The sequence below is a fragment of the Pundamilia nyererei genome, unplaced genomic scaffold, assembly GCF_000239375.1.
Source record: "Pundamilia nyererei isolate P.nyererei 1_Seehausen unplaced genomic scaffold, PunNye1.0 scaffold00001, whole genome shotgun sequence".
Lineage (NCBI taxonomy): Eukaryota > Metazoa > Chordata > Actinopteri > Cichliformes > Cichlidae > Pundamilia > Pundamilia nyererei.
This window is the reverse complement of record NW_005187402.1, coordinates 10466914-10490657: the sequence shown is the minus strand read 5'-3', so window position 1 is coordinate 10490657 and position 23744 is coordinate 10466914. Positions and strand designations below refer to the sequence as shown.

Below are 23744 nucleotides of genomic sequence, written 5' to 3'. Positions count from 1 at the left end.
CAGTTATTGTTGTCCACCAGGAGGAACCCAGGACCCGCAGCAGCAGTGTAGCATCTGACAGTGGGTCTAAAGCGGAGTCCAGCCATCCTACAGAGGAAACTCATGTATTTGCAGCTTGTATTTGCAGCCCTACTCTGTCAGTCATTTATGCCGTGACCATAGATGAGGGTCGGATCTTAGATGGATTGATGATTTGGAAAAGCCTCGACTTTTGGTTCAGTTCTCTCTTTACCACAACAGTCAATGTAACACTCCACGTTCCGTTACTCATGATTAAGATTTCAAGATGCTTGAATTCCATCGCTTGGTCCATCCTCTTTCATATCCTACCCATACATGAAGCTAACAGAACCACATCATCTACATGAGGAAGGTTGCAGGTTCCCAAAGTACATGCCCTCCTAAGCCTTGCTACGCCTTGAGATCCTGTCCATGAATATCTCAAACAGGACTTAAGACAAGAGAGAATCCTAGCAGAGTCAAACTCCAGTGAAAACAGGCCCAACTTTGCAGAGAGTAAGTGGATACACTTGGTTTTACGAGGACATGATGGCCCATGACAACTGACTTGCAACCGCATATTCCTGCAGTTCCCCCAACAGGTGCTCCCGGGGGACCTGGTCATAACCATTCTCCAAGCCACCAAAACACACCTAGCTTCAACGTTCAAACCTCTGTGAATTATCCAGAAGTTCTGCAAGAGTGAAGATCAAGTCCTCTGTTCCACAGATGGGAATTGATCCTGAATCCAAGTTGTAATTGCAACTTTAAAATATTGGAATTTAAAAAATATATACTGGTAGAAAAAACATTGGATCCCTTCATCCACCACTGAAGACCTGTTAAAGAAACTGCATGCATGTGTGCAGTGTGAGTGCACATGAGCTGCACTTCATTTAGGTGGCATACACATGTTGAATTCATCAGACTGCAGCAGCCCACTTCCAGAGAATCATCAGTTGTATGATAAACAGTGTTAATGAAATGCGGTTTGCGTGTCTCTCAAGCATAACACTATGATGTGCGTGCTCATGTATGTTTTCTCCCCTCATGTAACCCTTGCCACTTCTTCCTCTCATAAATCACAGCCAAGGCGAGATTCAGAAAAGAGTCTTCCCCCTGTCAAATAATCACAGTCAGGCAGGCTGACAGCAGGGCAGAGGGGTAAACACACACCCACACACACCAACTGACTCCTTTTCACATGTGCAGCATGCCCAGCCACAAGTGTGTTTATTCGCGAGTGCAACACTGAGACAGACAGCGGACCTCAATCAGCGAGAAGGGCCCAGGCTCGCCATTGTTCAGCCTTCAAGGCTGCAGGGCGCAGATCAAAGCCTGACGGGCACCCGGCAACATGTTGGCAATTTTCTGTCCCAAACAAACAGCACTCTGGTATGCTTTATTGTGCGCTTTGGTTCTGCTTGTAGCCACTGACTATTTCTAAGAGCCGTGTATCACAAATTGCGCACACGTAGAGCTAACACCGATTTCTGTCCCTGTGGTGACATTAAACAAAGGTTTTCATGGGCAGCCTCAAGAGGAAACAATTAATCATATCCCAGGAAGAGAAAGAGGAAAGCGCTCTCTCACTATCTCACCTTCACCTTAATGCCATAAAAGTTTGTCGAGCCTGCAGTTTGCAGCATAAGCAGCGTGCGATTCTCGCTGAGACGCCGGCTCTGATGTGCAGACACCAGCTTTTCATGCTGCATCCTCGACAATCACACCCTCGTGGATAATTAGCAGTCTGCGCCATAGGGAGTACAGTAAAGGCAGCTAAAACAGCCTGCGGCTTCTTTCACCGGGATTAAGAGACGAGCGCATGCAAACAGACACACGCCTGAATCAACGCGCGCATTCACACATAAGCAAACACAGACATGTGCCCTCCTGCAGGCCATGTTATTTCCCAGAGATCTGTTTAACAGCCTTCTAATTGATGGGAATGTGAGTCAAAGCTGTTTTTTTTGTTGTTTTACCTGCTGAGGGATGCTGCAGGATAATGTGGCGCTGCAGACTAGAAATACGAGTTCTTTTTATGCGAGTGTGGTTCTTTATTTTGTTTTCTCCCACATTTACTTGAGGTTTTGGCGGTAATCTCCAGCTCTTTTTCCCACTTTTTCTAAACATTAATCTCCTATTTTTTATTTTTTTTTGCCTTTTGTGTTCTTTTACCCTCCATCCTTCCCTCCCTTTCTTCTCCAGCCTGATCCGTTTGTGGTTTGAGATGCAGAAATTTAGCAGCAGCCCCTCACCCTAACACTCTGAAACCCACCACATCGCTCATGTTTTTTTAGTTCAGCCTAGTTTTATTTGAATTCCAGCACACATTTCATGCCTTGCAGAGTGTTTTAAAGTTAAGCTATTATATATATTTTTTTAAAAGACAATAGATAAGGTACCTAACTCCCTTTGATTTTGTTTGTTTCATAGTTATTTAAACCCATTTTGTCATTGGTTTTCAGTGAACACCGACTCTTATTTCTATTGCTGATTTAATGACGCTTGTATATTTTAAAGTATTTTATTACCAGACATACCAGAGCTCTCTCCACTGCTCGTTGCATGAAATATTGCTTCAGGCAGCTCTAGCAATTCCTCAAGTTAGTAGAAATTCTATGCTACTACTTATTAATGCAAGCAGTCCGATGTCAGACATTAGGTACAGGGTTTTATTACTGAAAATAAACTTTTCATACACATCTCGTCGCAAAGAAAAAGACCCAAGCAGCAGTTGTACCCACAATTCATAAGGCTCTTTGTCGCTTGTTAGCGGCCATAAATCAGTCCCTTTTAGATTGTGCAGCAGCCGCTGACCTCGCATTGTTCACCTCTCCTGCTCATCCTGACGAGTCTTGAAGGAGCCAGACCCCCATAAACGCTCCCAGATGCAGAGATGTCCCTGCATAGATGTATGTATACATGGTAGAGCTTAGTGTGCATGTAGGGATGTAGCCTCGGAAAACTCAGAGGGACATTTGAAATTCTCATGGGAAACTCAGGATGTTGTTTTTAATAGAGCGATGGACATCCAGCCTGTCCTGTGCTGTGAAATTATTGCCGTCCAATTGGTCCCAGTCATTTGTTCCACCCTGGTCTCGGCTACCTACTGCTGACTTCACAAGGGTTCCTTAATCAAAAAGACATTCTGTAAAGAAGCACTTTTTATGCTTTTTTATAAATCTCTTTTACAGGCTGCTTTCAAGTTTGACAGCAGTCTGTAGCCACGCTGGCAAATTATGAGGCAAAAGCAAAGCAGTAAATGATCAGATGAGCGGGTAACGAGAGCAGCTTCACGTATCGCTCCCTCTCTGTACCTACTGCCCATCCAGCAAAGCAGGCCAAGATGAGACTGTGGTAGGGTTGCATCCGTGGGGCTGGTAAATCAGGAGATCATGAAAAAAGCCAAGACTTGTGTGCGCCATCCAAGGCCAGAAGTGATTATTGTTAATGATGGTTTCCACCCTGGAAAGCCACCAGGACTGTGAACAGCAAGCCAGTACTTAAGGGACCCTGTAAAAACAGTTAGCTTAACATAGAGTAGGGTTGTTAAGAAGGAAGGCGGCAGGAAGTCAACGTTAGCCCTTACCACATACATCACATATAAGTGTTTGTCAGGAAAGTTTGATCCAAGAGCCGGCTCTTCCTTCATGTTTAAGTAATCCAAAGATTTGAGCGCCTTTGAACTGAGCATAGAGGAAGTTCAGTGACTGCTTGTTAGTTGTTTTTATCGAGGTAAACAAAGTGGACATCTCCAACTGCTGCTTCAGTGCTGGAGAGTGGATGAATAGACTTTCTTAACTGCCTGTTGTTTAATCTAAGCACCACAAACACACACACACACAGGAGATGTGGGGGTGTGTGTCAAATTGATGCAACTGGAACAAGTCCACTCAAGTAATATAATTATACAGCACATAGCCTGGGAGCCTTTATCTGAATGTTACTTGTTACACACACACACACACACACACACACTGGGCAGGATATACATAGACCTACACATTTACTTAAATACAATAATGAAAAACCTTCTTTTTCCTACTTTTTCACTCTGAAGTTTCGGTTATTTTTGCTGTCCTCTCTTGAAATGTTTGCCTCTACAAATCCACTTAATTGCTTTTTCCAACACTAACACAATTTACATTTTTTCATAAGCGATATGGAGACAAGACTAAAACATTCTGAAATACTAATAAGTAACAGCTGGTGTAGGGTATCTTGCCGAGGAAAGGTTGTCTTGTCCGTGGACTGAAAACAAATAGTGACTTCAGTGTTTTGAAGTAATACTTTATTCACAGCAGACTCGGTCGGGTGACCTGCAAGTATAATTATTGGCTCATTATGCCTTATTAAACCAGTAATTAAAGGAGCACTTTTTTCTTCTTCTTCTTTTTTTTAAATAAGCCTATTTTCTTTCTTGTTGAGAGTCTAATGAAAAGATTGATACCATTCTCATGTCTGCAGGTTAAACATAAGCTCCAGACAAAAGTGCCTGGCTTAGTTTAATTAGCATAAACACGGCAAACAAGGGGAAATTGCTGGAATTGCTCTGAGGGAAGGTGAAATCTCTAGAGCCTACTAATTACAACTTTATCGGCACAAAAACGACACTTAAAAACGACAGTGTGAGCTTACCTTCTTCTGGCTTCAATTCTTTACCGAGAGAGGTGCCTTTGCTTTAATGTGACTCTCAACAAGCAGTGGGCCAGTGTGTATTCATATAATGTTCCCAACACAAGATAAGCTGTCATGTCGCTACTACTTGGGCTTCATTTATAAAAAAGTTCTCATACTTTCTACATGATTTTGTATTTTATAACATCTTTCCCTCATTGTTAAAAGATACCTATATAATGCCTGCACAAAGGAGGCTTTAGCAGAGAGAGATATATAGATAGATATTTTCTGTGTAATTTTGTTGTGCAACTATAATGTCAAACTTTCACAATTTAATGAATTCTAGAAAAATGACTTTTTATTGATTGGCTGATACCAAAATTATTTTCCATAATGATTCATTATTTAAATAAATAAACTTTTGATTTTATATATTTCAGTTTACTCCAAATTATAGCCTCGTATTAAAGACAGCAAAGAATTTATTTATTTATTTATTTATTTATTTTGAGTGCATGTACCGAAAAAGAAAAGCAAAGTCCTTCTGAGATGAGATCATTGTGCACCAAAAAATTTCATCCTCCTAAAAGCGTGTTTGGCTTTTTTAAAAAGGTCTCAACACAAAAGCAGCCGTGGTTACGTGTCTCTAATTTGATATATGAATTACAGAACACTGCATCCTGCTTTTAATTCAAAACACCTTTGGTCTGGCAATTTATTGATAATTCCTATCATAAAGCATAAAGTTCACAGCAGGCGTGGAGGCATGTGTGTCCAAAATTGCAATAGCTCTTACATAACTGACAGGAAAATCACTAAAGTCTACACTACATTTCCATGTCAGAGTAAGGTTTTTTTTATAAACGACTGCTTATTCCTGTTTGAGTCATTTTTATAAATGAAGCCCCTAAAGTGGTTCAGTGGCGACAGGGCTCTCGGGACTTTGTGTTGGTCATAATTTCTCTTTGTTTCTTTCCCAACAGGGTCCACTTGGCTTAGATGGCAAACCAGTGAGTATTCTCAGCCAAATTTGTCAAGTATGCCCAAAATGAAAGAAACAAGTTTGATTTTTAACTGTTTTCTTTTCTCTCAGGGTCCACCAGGTCTGAAGGGCAGCCAGGTACATCGTCACACGCCTCTTATTCTTACTTTCTTATTTTATTTTATTTATTCAGTTCCTATTTAAAGATTTTTCCTATTATAAATCCAGCTGGACTCTGCATTTGTCCTGTAAGACCGGTGAGAGTTTGCTATACCTCATCAATCATTTTTACTCGCCCTGAGGAGTCACTGCAAGTGCGTGAAAAACCCGGTAGCCATCTTACTTCCTGTTCCACCTCTTAAGTCATCCCAATGGCTCACAGCCACGGGGGTAGTCTGGGCTCAGCTGAGCTGAGTGTTGAAATCCCCTTTGCACTCCCATCCATCAACTCGCGCCTGAAATGCTGGTGCACTCAGAGGCACGCCCAGGTGCAGCATGGAAACAGGTGAAGCAGAGCGAATGGGTTACACACCATTTGGGAAAGTAAGAAAGAGATTAGTTTATAACCTTCAGACGGAGACTCTTTAAAAAGTCATTAGTGTGCCCCCTCCGCCCCTCCTTCAGCACATCGCAGCGCTCACCCACAAGAGGCATAAGTCATCAGCTGAAATGTAAACCCCCTCGCAGCATAATGAGAGCTGTTGCTCTCCAAATACCATTAAGCTGTTCCTGTTCCTGTGAAAGGAGTCCTGAGGCTGGGTGTATCCTTTAATAGGTTTCTCCCCATCAACAAGGGTCTGGCATAAAACCCTCAGAAGGCGTGACTCATGACCAGAGTTGCATGCAAACCCAAAGGGTGGGGGGCATGAAAACAACATAATAAAGGGGGGAAACATGTAGCACATTTTTTATCTTTGAGGGACTTCTGTTTCCAAAATTAATGATTGAGGTTTTTATGAGCTGGCATTTGGGTTTTTTTCTTTTTGAATCAATTGGAAAACTAAAGATTTTTTTTTTATCATTTCCCCTTTTAAAATGCCATTCCTGCACATAAAATACACAATAAATGAAATTAAACCAGATGGGAAATCAGTTTATTGAAATTCAACAGATTTTTTTTGTTGTGTTTTAGATCATTTTGAATGAAGAAGTTAGTCTTGTTTGAACAATTTGCGGCTTGACTCTGAGTTAAAGGCTTTCTTCCGCTCGGAAGAGCGAGCAGCACGGGAGATAAGCTCTGTCTGTCATCGCGTAGATAGTCACATTGACACACTGCTTGTCGTCTTCGCTGTTGTACTCTTGAACGCGTTTATAGCTCTAAGATAAAACTGTCGCCAGACAAAAGAAGTTATGGAAGAAGGTACAAAATAGAAGGAAAGCCTTCAAAAGGTTCAAGGCAGATTTGGAACCAGGGGACTGAGAAACGGCAGACAGAGGGGACAAGTTGAGTGCGAAGGGTCTAACCTAAGTGGTGACTTGGCTTTAAGAGGTATGATCTGTCCATTGTTGTCACAGATGGACGGTGGATGCTTTCCACCTCTTATTCTTCTGCCTGTCACAGTCGCAGAGGGCCTGCAGTGAGTTTGCTGCTTGTGCTTTCACATTTGGCATCCTTATGCTCCTTACCACCACCACCAGCAGCAGCAGCATACTGAGACATGGCTCACCACAGAAATGGACAAAGGCCCTGCCTCATACATAGAGCTCATGAGGATTTGAAGCTGTCACAAAGCGGGACCGTGCACCAGTGTAGGATCGCACAGGGATGTTTGATACCCCGTGTTTTTAGTTAGCGTTTCAGCATTCCTCATCTAAAACATCTCAAGAGCTCCGAAGAGTCACTGATGGAGGAACAAAGGTTTTATCTCTGAGAAAACTTTTATCTCTCAAAGAGCACTCTTAAAAGGGATTCTTGGGACAAGCTTGAGTCATTTGGTATTCTTACTGTGAAATACACTCAGACAAAAGTGATGTTTGGATTGAGCGGTCTCAATGCCATGAATCCATTAAGCAGAATAACTGCTTTGTCTTACTGTTTGATTGAAAGCTCCCTTCTGAAGGGCTATTGAAGATGCGTGTGATGTGTGATAACTGATTTATCTTGACCAAGTGTCTCTGATTTTCTCCCCCCTCCTCCCACAGGGACCATCCGGACCCAAGGGAGAAAAGGTATGCTTCAATATGGATTTCAAAAGCCTTTCTAGACAAGTCAATGCACTGTACGAGTGTATTTCGAACATTTATTTATGGACAGAAGGTGCTCGGACAACCTCCCACGTTTGAGTGTTCGCTGCGTGTCCATCAAAAGAGCCGTAGATTACATTTAGCTATGCGGGAGCTCATGTGTCTCTGCACATTCTCACGTCAAGGTACTAAGCAGGTTTACAGGCCTTCCGCAAAGCTCGATGATAGCCAGATGTTTTCCCGCTCTGTGAACCTCTGCCCAGCCTAAGATCTTAGCAACCGTAAGAGCTGTAAGTGCTGGCAAGAGCAGCCTCGTCGTGTGGTCGTTTCTCTCCACGCTGCTGGTTGGTTGTGTGTATATGTTCGAGACTGCGTTTCAGCAGAATCAGGAGGGCAACGCGACTGCATTAAAGTGCATCTGTCAGAGCGGGAATCAGCCTGATTAATGAGGCGATTGCATCTGACAGATGAAGCTGAGGTTCGGAAAATTGGCTCACTTCATGTAATCATGCTAGTAGCCCTGTGATGAGAACATGAACTCCAAAAAGTTGATCAGAAATCAGCTGTGTTCAGCATGTGCACTCCGCATTTCGACTTCATTGATATTGTGCTGTCAGGTGATTTATGGCCTACCAAATGATTTATACAATAAATGTCAAAACGCTGAGCTGTTTAGGAGACAGATGACCTTTGAACCACTTCCTTCCCAAAACCAAATCTTCCATTTTAAGCCTGTCTGTCATCGCTGCTCCACAGTAGCTGAGCTCTTTTGGATAACTGGTCTGCTGCACATATACAGGGCTAATAACTGCTGACAATTGTTATTTTCCTGTTTTTCCTCCAGGGTGACCAAGGAGACATTGGGCCAAGGGTAAGTCTGTGTTTTCTGTATTCATCAGAGAAGGTTAAATATGTTGTTTTTGGCTGTTATATGCACATTTTGGAAATTATGTCCTCACTGCAGCTGACTCTGGAGAAAAGATGCTGTCCTTTATATGTTTTTTTTTCTCTGTGTAATTTAAAAATTACCTTCCATTTAAACCTTACTTCCAGTTTTTGTTCTCCTTTTATTTTGAATTTTTGTCTGTTAGTGTTCTTCTTAAACATTCACCCTTTTTAAAGGTCATAAGCCGCACTTTCCTTTCGACTGAAACAAAGGACATACAGTACTGTGCAAAAGTCTGGAGCCAACCTTCATTTTTATCATATTTCGCTTCCAAGGAGCCAGACTGTCTTCTCATTGTTAAAGTGGTCTTGAGCAATAGCTCTCAAGGCTTTATAAAGATCTTTCAAAGTTTTTGTTTGGACATTGGCTGCCTTTTCACTCATTTTTCAGTCCAGATGTTGTTTGTTTGTCAAGCCACTTAACACTGGACCGAGAACCAGTTTTAGATTGTGTGCTTAGGCAATTTGTTATTAGCCGCCTGTCGCAAAACACATCATTTGTTCACATTTCTTTAGTTGAATTGATGAAAACTGCCAAAGATAACACAGTTTGACAGACATAAAATATCATTTTTGCCACAATGAGGTGATTCCTACAGAAATGACGGGTAACTTGAGGCTTTTACACAGTCCTATTGAAGTTAAAGAGAAAAACAGACGCTTGACATTTTAGAAATTTGGCTATTGCATGTGAAGCAACGCTTTAATGTGTTAAGTCAGTAAATAGAAATTCTGTTAAGTAGAGCCAGAGTTACAGTTTTCCCAATGCAGAGCTGTCTGTATGCTAATTGGCTGCTGTCTGAGATGAGTGGTAACGCTCCTTTTATATGATTTTTGTGAGACAGAACCACCAGTTTTAAAAGCTATGCTTGAAATTAGCTTAGTGTATTTTAGCTTCATTATAACTGTAGAGCTTCCTCAGCTGGTTTCTAGTCTGCTATCACAAACTGAAAATCAAATGTCAGGGAGACTGAAGTGTTTATGTCATCTGAAAACCACTAAACAGTTTATTTGTTATCACAATGCGGGAAAAATCTGGATAAATAAGGATAAAAGTCTCGGTCTGTCTATAAAACGCATACACAAAGCATTTTAATAATCCAAAAGCAAACGTGTGTTTACCTAGTGTGGCTTCCCCACACACAACTGCACTAACAGCACACGAGGTTGGAGTCGCCCATCTCCAAAGCCAAAGCCAGACATGAGAAATGACGTTATTAGCAAACATTAAACCTTCACCATGTTACCTCAGTGGTCGGGGCGGCGTGCCAGAGCTCCCGTCTCTTACCCAAGCTAAGCTACTTTTTTTTAACATTGCAGAGAAACCTCACCCTGCATCTGGTCTATGTTGTCAGTGCTGCCTTTTCATCTGATATCATTCCTCCCTCCATGAGAGCTCCCATTTCATTTAGTGTGGTTTGAAAATAAAACCTCTGTTCTTTACATGGTAAACAGTTTCAAATCTTTAAAGAGGTCACATACCCATGAATGTTTTTTTAGAGCGCTTAGATCAGAATGCCACATAAAGCCGCTTCTTCACATGAATTTTAAAGTAGGGATGAACATGAAAATGTGTTACAAGCATGTTTCTAATGGCTCTAAAATCTTCTCATAGCCATTCGTTTCTTGTGTTTATTACCACCAATATCCTTCGATCTGTCCATCCATCCATTTTCAACTGCTTATCCTAGGTCTGGTAGTGCATGGATTGTAGATTAGAAATGTGGAAGTACATCTCCTATGACTTGAACCCCAGTAATGGAATCACAGAAGAGTCTACGATTATTGGAGTTAAACTGGCTACTGTTTTATACCAAAAGCTAAATGGAGAGTAAATATGATGTGCTACTCAACGGAACAGTATTTATGATGCGGTTCAAAAAATTACAGAAATTCCTGATTTCTATCAAGGCGTAAGCCATTTGATTTCCCCACCTATCTTTTCAGATAGTTTGTGCAAGAATTAAATCTCCTTTGGCATTTCGCATTACATAGTTATTCCAAATGATAAATATTGCACTTGGCCCAGGCCTCTGCAGCTTTGATGTCCCTGGATAAATCTGCAGCCCCAAAAACCTCAAGCTTGGTTCAAATCAAACCCAACAGCTCCTAAAGCTACTGTAGATGTGGATGAGGTTTGGCTCCCTCATATAGGTTGTCACAGATACGGCTGTAGATGGGTTAGAAAACAAAAATCTCTTGCTTGCTCAGTACTATTTTTAACAGTCTGATTGTCTTCAGGTCATTAAATATGCTCATTTATCACCTTACTGGGATTTCAAAACTGTATTCAAAGGTTCAGCTTTGACCTTTACGGGCAGATAAGCGTATGTGTGAAAACAGAAAGCAACCGCAAATCTCCGTCAATGTGCCGCTTCCTGTCAGTCCATCACTTTTAGTGCCTCTTCCAGGCTGATTCTGGTCTTAGACCAGGGTACCAAAACAGGATAACAGGGTTATTAAAACAAAATGTTAAAGAACCACCAAAATCATGTGAGAAAAAGGTCATGTATAGCGTTGCGTCTTTCTCCAAAGCAACTTTTTGTTGAGTGGAGTAAAGCTGGTAGCTATTTTTCCCAAGCCTCCATACAGTCAAATCCATACGGAGGACATTGTCACTGCATGTTTAGGTTCATCTGGGGGCTGTATTGAAAGACAAGCTCTGATGAGAGTTTGATCCCCTGCCAAATCCTGCCTTTGCCTCCCTGAGAGCATCTGCAAACAGGCCATAGTGAGACGGGCCTCCAGGGATGAATGGCCATTTGTCTTAGTATCAGCCTTAAGTCTGATGAGAACAATGTAAAGGGGAAACCCACCATGAAACAGTCTATTCTCTTATGCAGTGTTTAAGGAGCATATGCATAAGTGGTCTTCATGGTGGGAACGGTGTGAATAAGCGACTGTGACAGTGGGCAGAGAGGGGTGCACAGGCCCAGAGAGGAGGAGGTGGAGTCTGCGGTGGTGCAAAAACCTCAGCCATCCAGCCCTCACCAGAGCCTGTTAGCAGAACCTTCTCTAGCAGCTCTTCTTCTTCTGTCACTCCCCCCCCCTTAGATCTTCTCCCCATCCTTCCCTCCCTCCCTTGTGTTTTTGAGGGAGCTGAACCAAAGAAGCGACACAGTGTTCCAGGCTCTGCGGCAGCAGGAAAACTCTGCTCCTTTCAGCCTGACAGACAATCAACACATTTACTGTGTTGACTGGAAAGAGCCAAACCACCACTGTTTTGTTTGGTCACAGTGGGAATGATCGGAAGGCACTAAATGTTGTGCACGCACACACACACACACGCTACTCCAAAATGATTTTTCAAGGGTCAAAAGACAGCTATTGGGCCTTACTTGCAGATTTTACGGATGTCTGTCTCACGATTTGCCGATGATGCATTTTATTTGCACCTGATGGGTTTTTAACTGCATATATAAATCGATTTGAAACAGCTGCAAACATGACTGTAATGCTGCGCTATCTTGTTCACCTTTTCCTCTTCTCTTCAGGGTCCTCCTATGTACGGCACACATGCAAGCCTGCACAGTAATCAGATTCTCACTGTTAAGGTTTGTGCCTCTTAGAGAACTGCTGTCGGACTGCCGAGCTACCGCTATCCCTGCAAACAGAGGAGCAAAACACCTCTCTTGCAGTTTTTCCCTCCTTTCTTTGTGCTTAGAGCTTAAGAGGCTGTTGAACTCTTATCTGTTTTTCCTGCAGCATTTGTTTTCATGAACTCTCGACTCACGGTTAACAGCGGACCTCTGATTTCCAACTTATGTAACTGACGCTCTTCTCGCACTCATTTTAATCCACTCCATGTCCTCTTCTCTCTTTTTTCTGTATCCCCTCTCCTTGTTTTCTCCCCTTTCTTTTCTTTTCATCACTGGTGCACCCCTTTGCATCGTAGATGGTTTTCCCCAGAACTGACCACGGCTTTCTCTCTCGAGAGCCGACCAACAGCTTTCAGAGACTCTTTCTGAAGGTAGACCACAACTAAAAGGCATGTGTGCTTTTTCTTTTGTTTCCTTAACACTTTAACCCGCTTTTCCTTTTCGTGTTCTGACTAGCGTCTTCCCTTCTTTCCCACTTTTTCCACATTCTTCAGTCATGTTGCATGAAATTGATCTCGTGTTTCTTGTCTTTTGGTCAACTAAAAATGTATTGCCATGAATGATTAATTAAAAGTGTTTATATTCAGAGCTCCAAAGCGTTTTGAAACATAGGAAAACATCTTTGGAAGATGAGCCACCCACACTGTAGAAATGTGCGGTTCTCGTTAATCTTACTCCTCAGTGTCGACATCACTTCATCACTTTGGTTCAAGCTCGAGCCTAACAGGGACATAATAATTATCAGTGCATAGGAATGAGGTTCTAGTCTGCTTTAAGGCACTGGTTATATCATTTTCATGAAAGTGTTTTTGACAAAGCAAACCATAATGCACCACATGTCTGTAGGGATGGGAGAATAGCATCAAAGTGGAGACAAAACTGGTGCCTAATTTAGCCTAAATAGGCAGTGGGATGGTGGTAATTTTCAGTAAAAAAAGATGGCACGCAGTATAAATCCAGTGATCAGATGTATTTTTCACTTACAAATGAAGTTGTTTTGCCAGCATGGATTTGTTTGAAATGTCAGTCTAACTCACCAGATAAAAACTGTTCTTATTGGCCAGTTCCTCCTGCTGTTGTCCTTTATTACCAGTGCCCTGGTACAAAACCACACTAACTAACCAGCTGCATGCCAGTAATTGCAAGTTAAGTTTGAGGGATTTCTGCTCATAGCACAAAGCATATTTAAAGCTTTTCTTAATAAATGTGTTTGTGAGATCCGTGGCTTACGGTGACACACAGATAATTATCACCCAACTCTGCAGTTTCCCTCAGCTCTACAGAACTTTGGAGAGTCTTTTATCTCCCTGTTTTCTTACTTTCACTCTCTGTTCTCTCACTGCTCTTTCCTGGCAGTCGTTGCATCAAAAAGAGAAAGAAACTGTAGGCCCCCGCGTTTCCTCTCAAGCACCAAACAGCAAACAGTGTTCTCAACTAGCTGTTAAACATATGTGGAGCATTTAGCAGATAAAGAACCAAATATTTTTCTCAGGAAACTCGACGGGGTCTAAAATACGAGGGAATTTTGCAGTCATGTTTATCAGGTGGAGAGAAAGGCAACTGTAAATAAATGTTGGGCAAATAAATAAACAGATTAAGGATTATACACCTTGACTGCCCACAAAGACAGCTGCAGAAGCTGAGGGGTAGTTCTTTGATGTTTGCCGTATAACCTTAACAGGTCGCTGGCATGTCAGTGTTTGCTTCTGTTGCCAAAAACAAATCAGTTAATGGGGGCGTTTAAGGAGTTTTATTTTAATATATTACGTTATCGTGTGTACTTAATAATGTATTTATTACAAGTTTGTAGTTGGTAGTTTATTTTTTCATTTTTTCCTCTTCTTGTTTTTTATCAGGGTGATCAGGGTCAGGCTGGACCTGCTGGTCCTCCCGGTCCCCCAGGTCCTCCAGGTCCCCGTGGCCCCCCTGGGAACACTGGAAAAGATGGACCTCGTGGTCTTCCCGGAGAGCCAGTAAGAGCATCTTTTTATCTCTACCCCTCTTCTTGAGCTAGCCATCGTTTCTTTACATTTGGCTTCTAAGGAGCCAGACTTGTCTCGAGCAACAGTTCTCCAGGCTGTCTGTAGGTCTTTCAAAGTTCTTCTGTGGACATTGACTGCTTTTTCAGTTATTTTCAGAGCAGGCCTTTTACCTGACCGATAATTTAAAAAAAACACCATTTGTTCAAATTTCTAAAATTGAACTAGCAAGGTGATTTCTAAAGAGCTCTTAGCTAAAAACTTGGCATATCCCAGCATGGTGTGCGGTGTGTTCTTAAAAAATCTGAGGCAAACCTGGCACAGGACCTGAGAGACGCATCTAGCCATTCACTGAAGACTCATCAGAAATGGTCTCAGTCGAATGGTGGCTGTCAGTAAGCCATTCTTAAGAAAGAAAAACAGTTAAAACGGCTGAGGTAAATTATACAAGAACTTAATTGAAAATAAATGGCAACATGTCGTATAGAGTGATGAGTCCAAGTGTTACGGTTCGGCGTTGGCAGTGTATTGTGTTAGGCGTTTTGTTTTGGCGTGACTGTTATGTGCTTCCTGTTTTACTTTGAAAGTCTGTGTTATCTTAGTGTTCAGATTACGTTTCCTTGTCTCGTCAGGTCTTATTTGCCCCAGCTGTGTATCCCTCCTGTGGTCCATTCCCTAATTGCTCCTTCTATGTATTTAAGCCCTGTGTTTCTGTATGTCATGGTCGCGATCCCCCCCCCGTTGTAAATAGTTTGGCGCCTTGTGTTTGGTGATGTAAATAAATGTCGTATCTTGCTTTAAATCTCGTTTTGGGATTATTTTTGTGGAAGTTGCACGCCGGTTGCCTAGGCCGGGGTGTAACACCAAGTTTGACATTTTTGGTTCAGATCATCGTCAGTATGTACGGAGGAGGTCAGCAGAGAGGAACAGCAGTTAGTGTCTACAGCCATCTGTAAAACACAGCGGAGCTGCAATTAAGCCAGCGGTGTTGAGGATTTCATCAAAACAGACGGCATTATGAACAATGCAAAGTAGAGTCAGATTTTGATCCTCCATGCAAAAAAAAAACCTGAAAAGCTTCTGACTGGCAATGGCTTCATTTGTCAGCATGACAAAGATTCCAAACACACTGCAAATGCAGTAAATGGCCTGTATTTGTATAGTGCTTTACTTAGTCCCTAAGGACCTCAAAGCGCTTTACACATTCAGTCATCCACCCATTAACACACTGGTGATGGCAAGCTACATTGTAGCCACAGCCACCCTGGGCGCACTGACAGAGGCGAGGCTGCCGAACACTGGCGCCACCGGGCCCTCTGACCACCACCAGTAGGCAACGGGTGAAGTGTGTGCCCAAGGACACAACGACCGAGACTGTCCAAGCAGGGGCTCGAACCGGCAACCTTCCAATTACAAGGCGAACTCCCAACTCTTGAGCCACGATCGCCCAGTAAAAGCATACCTGGATAGAAAAACAAACAGTGGAACACTATCAGTCATGGATTGGCCTCTTCAGAGCCCAGACCTCAGCAGTATCGAAGCAGTGTAGGCTCATCTTGACAGAAAACAGAACAAAAGTTCCCCAAGAAGCCTGAAGAACTATTCCTGAAGACTGCTTAAAGAAATGACAAGAAATCTGCCTAAGAGAGTTCAGGCTGTGTGAAGAATAAAGGTGGCGATACCAAATATTGACTTTCAGGCTTGTATTTAAGTCAGTATTTCCATGTGTTTGCTGACGTTTCAATAAATCACTGCACGTATTTCCCATTTTCCTTGTAAAATATGAAGAAATGATGGATGACTCAAGACTTTTGCACAGTACTGTACAAGAGCCAAATCCACACTGACTCAACAAAACAATGCCCTCCCACCCCCACTGTAGATCTCCTCTTACTCCATCCCTTCTGGCTGTCAAACTAAGGTTACACCACAAGCATTGCAGCCACTTAGAACACCTCAGTCATCAGTGGCTTTGTTACTCCCATCATACTCTTTAACCACAACACTGTGACAGATTGCAAACTGTGTAGCTCCAACCTGTAAATGTGGAATCCTATACATATATTTAAGGGGTAAGGGTGTACACAGCAAATGGCAATGAACCCCTATTCTCATTTTTCTGGGATTTGCCAGCATGCTGTGGCTTACCTAAAGAAGTCCCAGAATAGCAAGTCTACTCCTGGCCTCATCTGTTTTGTGTAAGTTAGCGGCCACAAAGTTCTCCAACACCCCCCCTTTCCAAATCCACATTCTCCCACCCTCCTACCACAACTGTGTTGCTGTGCACGCTGAAACTGATATGGCACTGTGGTGAGTTCATGGGCAGTTTGCCGGTCTCACCAAACAATAGTACACTCCTCGCCTGTGGCCGTTTTCGTTTCTTAAAATTAACTTTTTGCTTCCCAGGGTCTAGTTCAGATGCAGCAAAACTTGCAGCTGTGGTTATTGAATTGAAGAGAAGGAGACTATGAAGGTAATTTTTGTTTATTCAAGTGTAGGAATGAATGCGCTGTTACCCTCAACTGGCACAAGAGGACAGCAAGGGATTCAAGTGAAAAATGTTGGTTTCGGTGTGGGTCACTTGAGAACTGCTGAACCAACAGCAGGGAAAGCCAGCGCAGCTCAGAAAATGACAAAAAACAGACGGGTCGAAGAGAAAAGGGGGCCCATCCTGTAACCTAGTCGATTGCAAATGTGCTCTTCAAGTTGATTAAAGGAGTTGCAAAACCCCAAAACAGCAAAACAAAGCACAGAGGCCTGCAGAGAGCCACTCCATGTTGTAGGCAGATGTCTAAGAGGGCCGAGCGGGAGAAAGTGAGCGAGACTGCCAGCCCTGGTGTACTCAAACCTCCTTCGTTTTTTATCTGTTATATAGAATGAAGTGTCTCATGCTGTTGGGTAGCTCTGTCACCTTAAAGTAAGAAGGTACTGGGTTTTAACCTTCCAATCAGCAGGGTCTATATGTTCTGCCTGCATGGCTTCCCACAGGATAATTGTCAAGTTAATTGGCAATTGGTTGGTTCGGGTGGATTGATGAATGTATGGATGGATAGATGTTGGTAAGGAAATATGATGAGAAAGAAAGAGCAGTGCCAAAATGATGAAAGTAAAACGGGTCCAGAAAACAGTAGGAAGGATCGCGATGACACTTTTTGCACGCTGGCCAGCTGGAGAATATCTAATCAGCTTCTGCATATTACTGAATGGAAGGCTAACAACCTTCAATTTATATCGTGCATTTATTAGGGTCCACTGGCCGATCAAGTAAACACAACTACTTGATAGTAGTGTGTGTATCTGTGTGTGAGGAAGCAATGGAGAGAGGCTCTTGCACAAGAGCCCTCTAAGCTGTCTCCGCCATGAATGACTTCATAGCAGATGTTTAGCTGCTTCCACCTGGCTATCGCAGACAGTCGCTAAAAAAGATCTTTTTAGCTAAATAAAAAATATGTTAGCTCATTGATGGATAGAAGTTTGTGCTCACTGGCTTAACACTCATCAAACACAGACTTCAGTTTGAAGGCTTCAAATTCAAATCCAACTGCAAACAGAATAAAACTTGTTTAGTCTTCTTTTGTATGAATGGGCGTCAAAGCAAAGAAAGAAAACTCTCTTAATGCGTTCTTAAGGGGCATTTTGCAAGTCTCTTGAACCCTTTTTGGGGAGGTCGACACGCCATAAGATTGATCATCACTGCTGACACGGGAACACCGCTGTCCAACAAGTTAGACCGAAGTTGGGTTTACATCTGGCTGTTGGAAAGGCCAAAAGAGCATAATTTTCAGAATTTTCCTGCTTATCCATGCATTAGGTAACCAGTTGTGGCCTGTATTGAAGCATCTGTCTTTGTTATTTTTCTCTGCTCATCATTCATCCATTTCCTGTAATTATTCTCTAAACAGTCCAGCTCGTGCTGAAGGAGCTGAAGTCTACAGACTGCCTTGAATGCCTTATTGAAAAGTGACATCTAGTGGCCAAAAAGATTCATGTTCCTGAAGTAGATTCACCTCATTAAATGTCTCCTCTGTCCTTTCAGGGTTTTCCTGGTCGCGATGGAGCTGAGGTGAGCAGAGTTCACACTAAGCTTTAAGAGTTTGTTTCGCATTTTGTTTGGTTTACAGCTGAAGCAATTTGGCTTTTGCTGTTGGAGTCTTTTTAGTCGGAATAATTTGACTGTCTGAAAAATTCATAATTTATTTTTTTTTATATATTTCCACCTCAGGGGCCACAGGGACTGCCTGGGAGGCCGGTAAGACTGCTAACAAACTATTGATCTTAACTGAGGTGTTGCCATCAAAGGGCTCAAAAGCTGTTTTAATATAGCCAGATATGTAGCTCTCTCTGCATTTAATGGCTCTTTTGAATTGCTAGGGAGAAGATGGGCAGCCTGGTTATCCACAACAGGGTGTCCCGGGGCAAAAGGTAAAGCCGAGCTTTACTCTACCACTCTCATGTCTCTGACATGGATGATTTTAAGTATGTTTCTAACCTTTAATGTGCATTTAAACAGGGCGAGCCTGGGAATGCAGTAAAAGGAGAGCGAGGCATGGATGGACTTCCAGGATTAAAGGTAAGAAACATATCTGAAATTGTTTTTGAAATAATAATGATCAATAATAATGCTAACAATTATGCTATGAAAGAGTTTTACCATAATATGGTGTTCATGGTGCAAACAGGGTGACAAAGGAGAAAGAGGAGAGCAAGGACTACAGGGAGCCATGGTATGTTATTTGTTATGCTTAAGGGCCAACTCTGTCCTTCTGCTATTATGCTGAGCCATCTATGCATCTCTACATTTATATACATTTATATAAAATATTCCTACATTATTATTTTTTCTGCCTCAGGGTTTTCCTGGTGAGAAGGGCACCCCGGGTGCTTCAGACATCATCGACTTCAATGGGAAGCTTCTAGATGCTTTGCAGGTGAGTCATATTCAAGTGTCGGTGTCAGCGACACCCGATTCATTCAGCCACTTATGACTGAATTCCACATAAGGATTGAGGCAGAGCTTTTCAAAACAAGTAAATAAGTAAATAACACCAGAGCTGGCAGTGTGGTAAAAAGAAACCAAAAACTGAACATGTCGCCATTTCTCCTCGACAGGCCATCAACACCATCAGTGTTTCGGTAATCTGCTGCTGCTGTTGCTGCATGTTTTTGGCGGTGTGACCAGTAACTAACACCAATGCACAGATTTGCATCTAAGCATCTCTTGTGTATTTACTGCATCGCCCGCTTTCTCTTGCTAATGGGTTTTGTTTGTGTTTGTAGATGCCCTCAACAAAGAGTGTTGGACTTCATATGTATTGGATGTCACTCTAGGGGCCACATCTAAAGAGCATTACTGAGTGTCTCAGTTTTCCAGAGTCTCTTGTGTATTTGTTTGGGACAGAAAAAAAAGCACAGCCCTTACAAATAAAGCACCGCTGTGCTATCAGATGACATGCAGCCTAAAGAGCTTTGATTAATTATGCAGAAAAATCAAAAGCCTTCTGTGTTTTTATGGCATGTATGTGAAAAGTATGTGTTTGAAACCTGCTACAGGGCAGCATGGTGTGTTTTACTTTGTGCTAGCACATAGAGAAGGGAGCGCCTCACTGTCAACACAGTCTCACATCACTCTCTTCAGACACCAGCTTCTTTGATCCCGCTGTACACCGCAGTACGTGCTACTGGCAGATGGCTCTCTGAGAAGTGGAGCATGCATTTGATTTAAAACAATTATGAACCAGGTCCCCCTGGAGCTGAGCTCCTGCATGCAACAATCAATACAAGCAATATAAGAATGTTGCAAAGGGATTGGTGAAAGCATGGACCCGAGATCTTATCGGAAGCTATTTGCCATTGCGAATTAGTTGGCACAAATTCACACGCAGGGCTCCACGGAGCAGGTAGCGCTCACTGGCCACCCACCTTGTGAGTTGATCGCTTGTTTGTGTGAAAAGCAGCGTTTCATGTGCTTGTTGTGAAATGTTAGGTGATGATGAATTTGGTTTAAAACAATGCTAAGATGGGTTGTTTGTCACTGTCAGTCATTTTGCAGATGAATAGCATTCACTTTCCAGTGATGGAGTGTCTGGGATCAAATAGTTGCTTGTAAACATCATTTTCTATGGCTTTAAAAGCTGAGAACGAACAACAAGTTAGAAACTGGAAAATGAATCGTACACCTCTGGGAGGCAACTTGGCTTTTTTCCTTTTTATTGCTTCAAGATGACCGGAGCCTTTACAAGGAGGAATAACAAGTGTAGCATTGTGAATATAAAGATTAAGTGGAGTGATTTACAAGAGCTATCACTCATAGCATAACGGCGGAGCTGCATGGGAAGAATATGGCCTATTACATATATGCACGCCATTCTTCATTCATCATTAGGGTTACATAAAGTCACATGAATGTTTTCTCCAGCAGTCCCATCATTCAGACAATCACAGAGAGCCGTGCCAGGCTATTGTGTAGCACAGACCACATTCAGAGCTCTTTTACAATCTCTGTAAGATAAAAATTGCTTCAAGTTGGTTGTGATCAGCAAAAAGGAATGAAGGAAGGTTTTGGACTTGTTTACTGTCAGGCCCACATTGTGAATTATAGCGTTTTGTGTTCACGATTTGGGCCTTTTATAATGAGTTACCAGCCTCACTGTGATAAACAGTGTGAGAGTGAGCGGATAAAAAATGCAGAAGATGTCTAAGGGACTGTCTGAAAATTGCAGCTCTAATTAAAGCCGTTATAGTGTCATATTTTTATGTGATGCATATGACTATTTGTAAGAGAAAGACCTCCTTAGCTCCCCACAGCTTTATAGTTGCTTTCAGGTCTTGGTTTGATCTGTTTGAGTTTGGTCTCACAGCTCGCACGAGCAATTTTATCCACCAAGAGAGGCAGCTGTTGTTAGCACGCCAGCCCGGCAGCAAGTGACACACAAAGTCGGTGACTAGCTGTAATCAGCTAAACCAGAAAATCAGTTGCTGCTAGGTTAATTTAGTCTAACACAGGTCATGCAACAAAGCTTTGTGCTCATTTCTTTTATTCTGCCTGTTTTTCTCCAGGGGCCACCTGGACCGCCAGGACCTCCAGGACCTGCAGGGGAAAAGGTAAGCCATACAGCTGTGATTGGCTGATATTTATTGTTTGATAAATACCCAAAACATGCTAAACCTGATTTTGTAGACAAAGTCAGATATATTAGTCCACCGAGTGCATCTTCCCTCTTTTTGTTCTGCATCAGGGTGAGCTCGGGTTACCTGGACCAGCAGGAGTTGACGGGGAGAAGGTAAAGCGACAAAGAGAGTATATTACACCCAGACGCATGTTCCTTTTCTTTCACTACTTCATATAGTAGTCAGTGGGACGTTTAGCATCATCTGCCTTATTAATCTCTTCTTCATCTCCAGGGACTCAAAGGTGACATGGGTGAGACAGGACCTCCCGGCATGAGAGGAGAGAAAGGCGAGATGGGTCTCTCTGGGCCTACTGTAAGTAGCGACAGTGACTCTATTTCGCTAATAACACAATGATGACAACTTTAAAAACAGCTGAAAGTTAATCCTGCTCTTTGTGGCTCAGGGTATGGATGGACAGAAAGGAGAAAAAGGCGACTGCAGACTAGATGACAACTTGGTTAGTATGAGTATGAAATACATGAATCCTCTGACGTTCATTACAGATTGCTGCACCTCCAAACAGACAGTTTAAAGGGAAATATATTGTTATTTATTTGTTATTTGCATGTTTTGAACCATCTGCTTCATTGCTTTAAAGAACTGAATAATGTTCACACTCATTGATGTAGATTTTACTCTAGTTTTAACTTTCTTTCCAATTGATTTTCATTTTGGAAATGAGTGAGAATCTAAAGAAGTAAACACATGAAACAGTCTGAAATTCTCTGGTTACTTTGAGGAACGACTATATAAAGTTTTGAATTTAGCTGAGAAACTCTCGACCACTTTTTTCACTTAATTTATATGCTTCTCCTCTTGTTTCCACTTTTTCATTGGTGCTAAAGGTTCAGATGATTTCCCAGCCAGGCCCACCTGGCCCACCAGGCCCACCGGGAATACCTGGGCACCCTGGATCCATGGTGAGTACCTGCAGCATAACTTTATATCATTTCAGATAAAACAAGTCCAGTCAGGTCTGTAGTTTGCAAAGACTCACATCACACAATGTCCTACAGGGGCTGCATGGAATGCCTGGTCCTAAGGTAAGCTCGTTTATCTGTATGTGAGGGAGGCTGATGGCAGCTGTATGATGCATTGTCTTGTACTCAGTGTGGCTTTGCTGTAATGCAGGGTGAACCAGGAGTGGGGATAAAGGGAGAGAAGGGAGACAGTGGTCCTCCTGGATCCAGAGTAAGTGATAATGGGCTTTATTATTATTCTAATGTGTTGGTCATGGCTCAAGAACTGGACATGATGCAGTGATGAATGTGTGCTTTTACTGCAGGGATCAGATGGCCTCCAAGGTCCACCTGGGTCTCCGGGCTTAGTGGGCCTTCCTGGTGCCAAGGGAGAGAAAGTAAGGACACAACAACCTCCATAAAAGTGTTTAATAGATCTGTTGTTCGTTGCTGGTTTATTCATTATTTTTTTTAAAAATCTTTCTCAATGTGTATTTGCAGGGAAGACTAGGAGAGCCTGGACTTGATGTGAGTTTCTTACTAAGAAGAACTATACATGTTGACATTTTTTTTATCACAGTATCTTCAGTTTAAATAAAGTCTAACATATATTGGGTAATAAGTTCCCTTATGGATTGTGGTTTTGTATCCAGGGTTTCCCAGGCCTGAGGGGAGAAAAAGGTGATCGAGGCGAAAAAGGAGACAAGGTAAGTCCAAACAGATCCTCAGTTCTCCTCCAGCTTATCGCATCTTCCTCCTTCAGTTTTTTAACATAGCAACAATAATGACTGACTTAAACTGCTTAAACTATTTCCAGTGTATGAATGGGCTGTCTTCATTAGCTGCATGTGATAAGTGTATGAATTTGTGTAACTGTTGTCCTCATCACTCCCAGGGTGACAGAGGAACAGTAGGGAAGAGAGGTCTAAAGGGCCAGAAGGGTGAACAAGGTCCTCCGGGTCTGGACCAGCCTTGTCCTGTGGTATGTCTCCCCCACACATGTACACACAAAGGCTTTGCAGCAATGCTCATTTACTTACTCCCACTTTCCTCTAGCTTTTTAGTTTAAAAACACTTAGCATATATCTTATCTCTGTTTCCCCCTTTAACTGCTTTTCTGAACTTGTTCTTCTATGCTTTAAATGTCTACTCGGCTCCTGCTAACAGGGGTGCGATGAGTCTAAAGAGCAGTCTGTGAAGGCAGCGGTTTCTTCTCCTGCAACTCCTCCTCTTCCTCCTTCTGGCCCTGAGGGCCCCTGTCCTCTGGTACAGTATCTTTGCTTCTTTTCCCCACTTCTCTCTG

General features: G+C 42.4%; 1 protein-coding gene across 6 annotated transcripts in view; it reads left to right on the top strand.

Annotated features, from left to right (window-relative positions):
* Positions 1-23744, top strand: part of col23a1a (collagen type XXIII alpha 1 chain a) — a 125169-nt gene that overhangs the window by 98039 nt on the left and 3386 nt on the right. For 2 of the 6 annotated variants that reach the window (XM_005719826.1, XM_005719828.2), the window contains exons 5-28: positions 5607-5633; positions 5717-5743; positions 7748-7774; positions 8634-8660; positions 12630-12704; positions 14190-14306; positions 18349-18375; positions 18535-18561; positions 18684-18734; positions 18823-18882; positions 18992-19036; positions 19163-19240; positions 21369-21413; positions 21548-21592; positions 21714-21794; positions 21886-21939; positions 22328-22402; positions 22499-22525; positions 22614-22673; positions 22768-22839; positions 22943-22969; positions 23095-23148; positions 23337-23423; positions 23609-23707. In XM_005719826.1, coding sequence (XP_005719883.1) covers positions 5607-5633; positions 5717-5743; positions 7748-7774; positions 8634-8660; positions 12630-12704; positions 14190-14306; positions 18349-18375; positions 18535-18561; positions 18684-18734; positions 18823-18882; positions 18992-19036; positions 19163-19240; positions 21369-21413; positions 21548-21592; positions 21714-21794; positions 21886-21939; positions 22328-22402; positions 22499-22525; positions 22614-22673; positions 22768-22839; positions 22943-22969; positions 23095-23148; positions 23337-23423; positions 23609-23707 — 1314 coding nt within the window. Of the gene's footprint in view, positions 1-5606; positions 5634-5716; positions 5744-7747; positions 7775-8633; positions 8661-12228; positions 12289-12629; positions 12705-14189; positions 14307-18348; positions 18376-18534; positions 18562-18683; positions 18735-18822; positions 18883-18991; positions 19037-19162; positions 19241-21368; positions 21414-21547; positions 21593-21713; positions 21795-21885; positions 21940-22327; positions 22403-22498; positions 22526-22613; positions 22674-22767; positions 22840-22942; positions 22970-23094; positions 23149-23336; positions 23424-23608; positions 23708-23744 lie in introns of all 6 variants that reach the window. The other 4 variants (XM_005719830.1, XM_005719831.2, XM_005719827.1 and 1 more) reach the window with 3 other exon arrangements.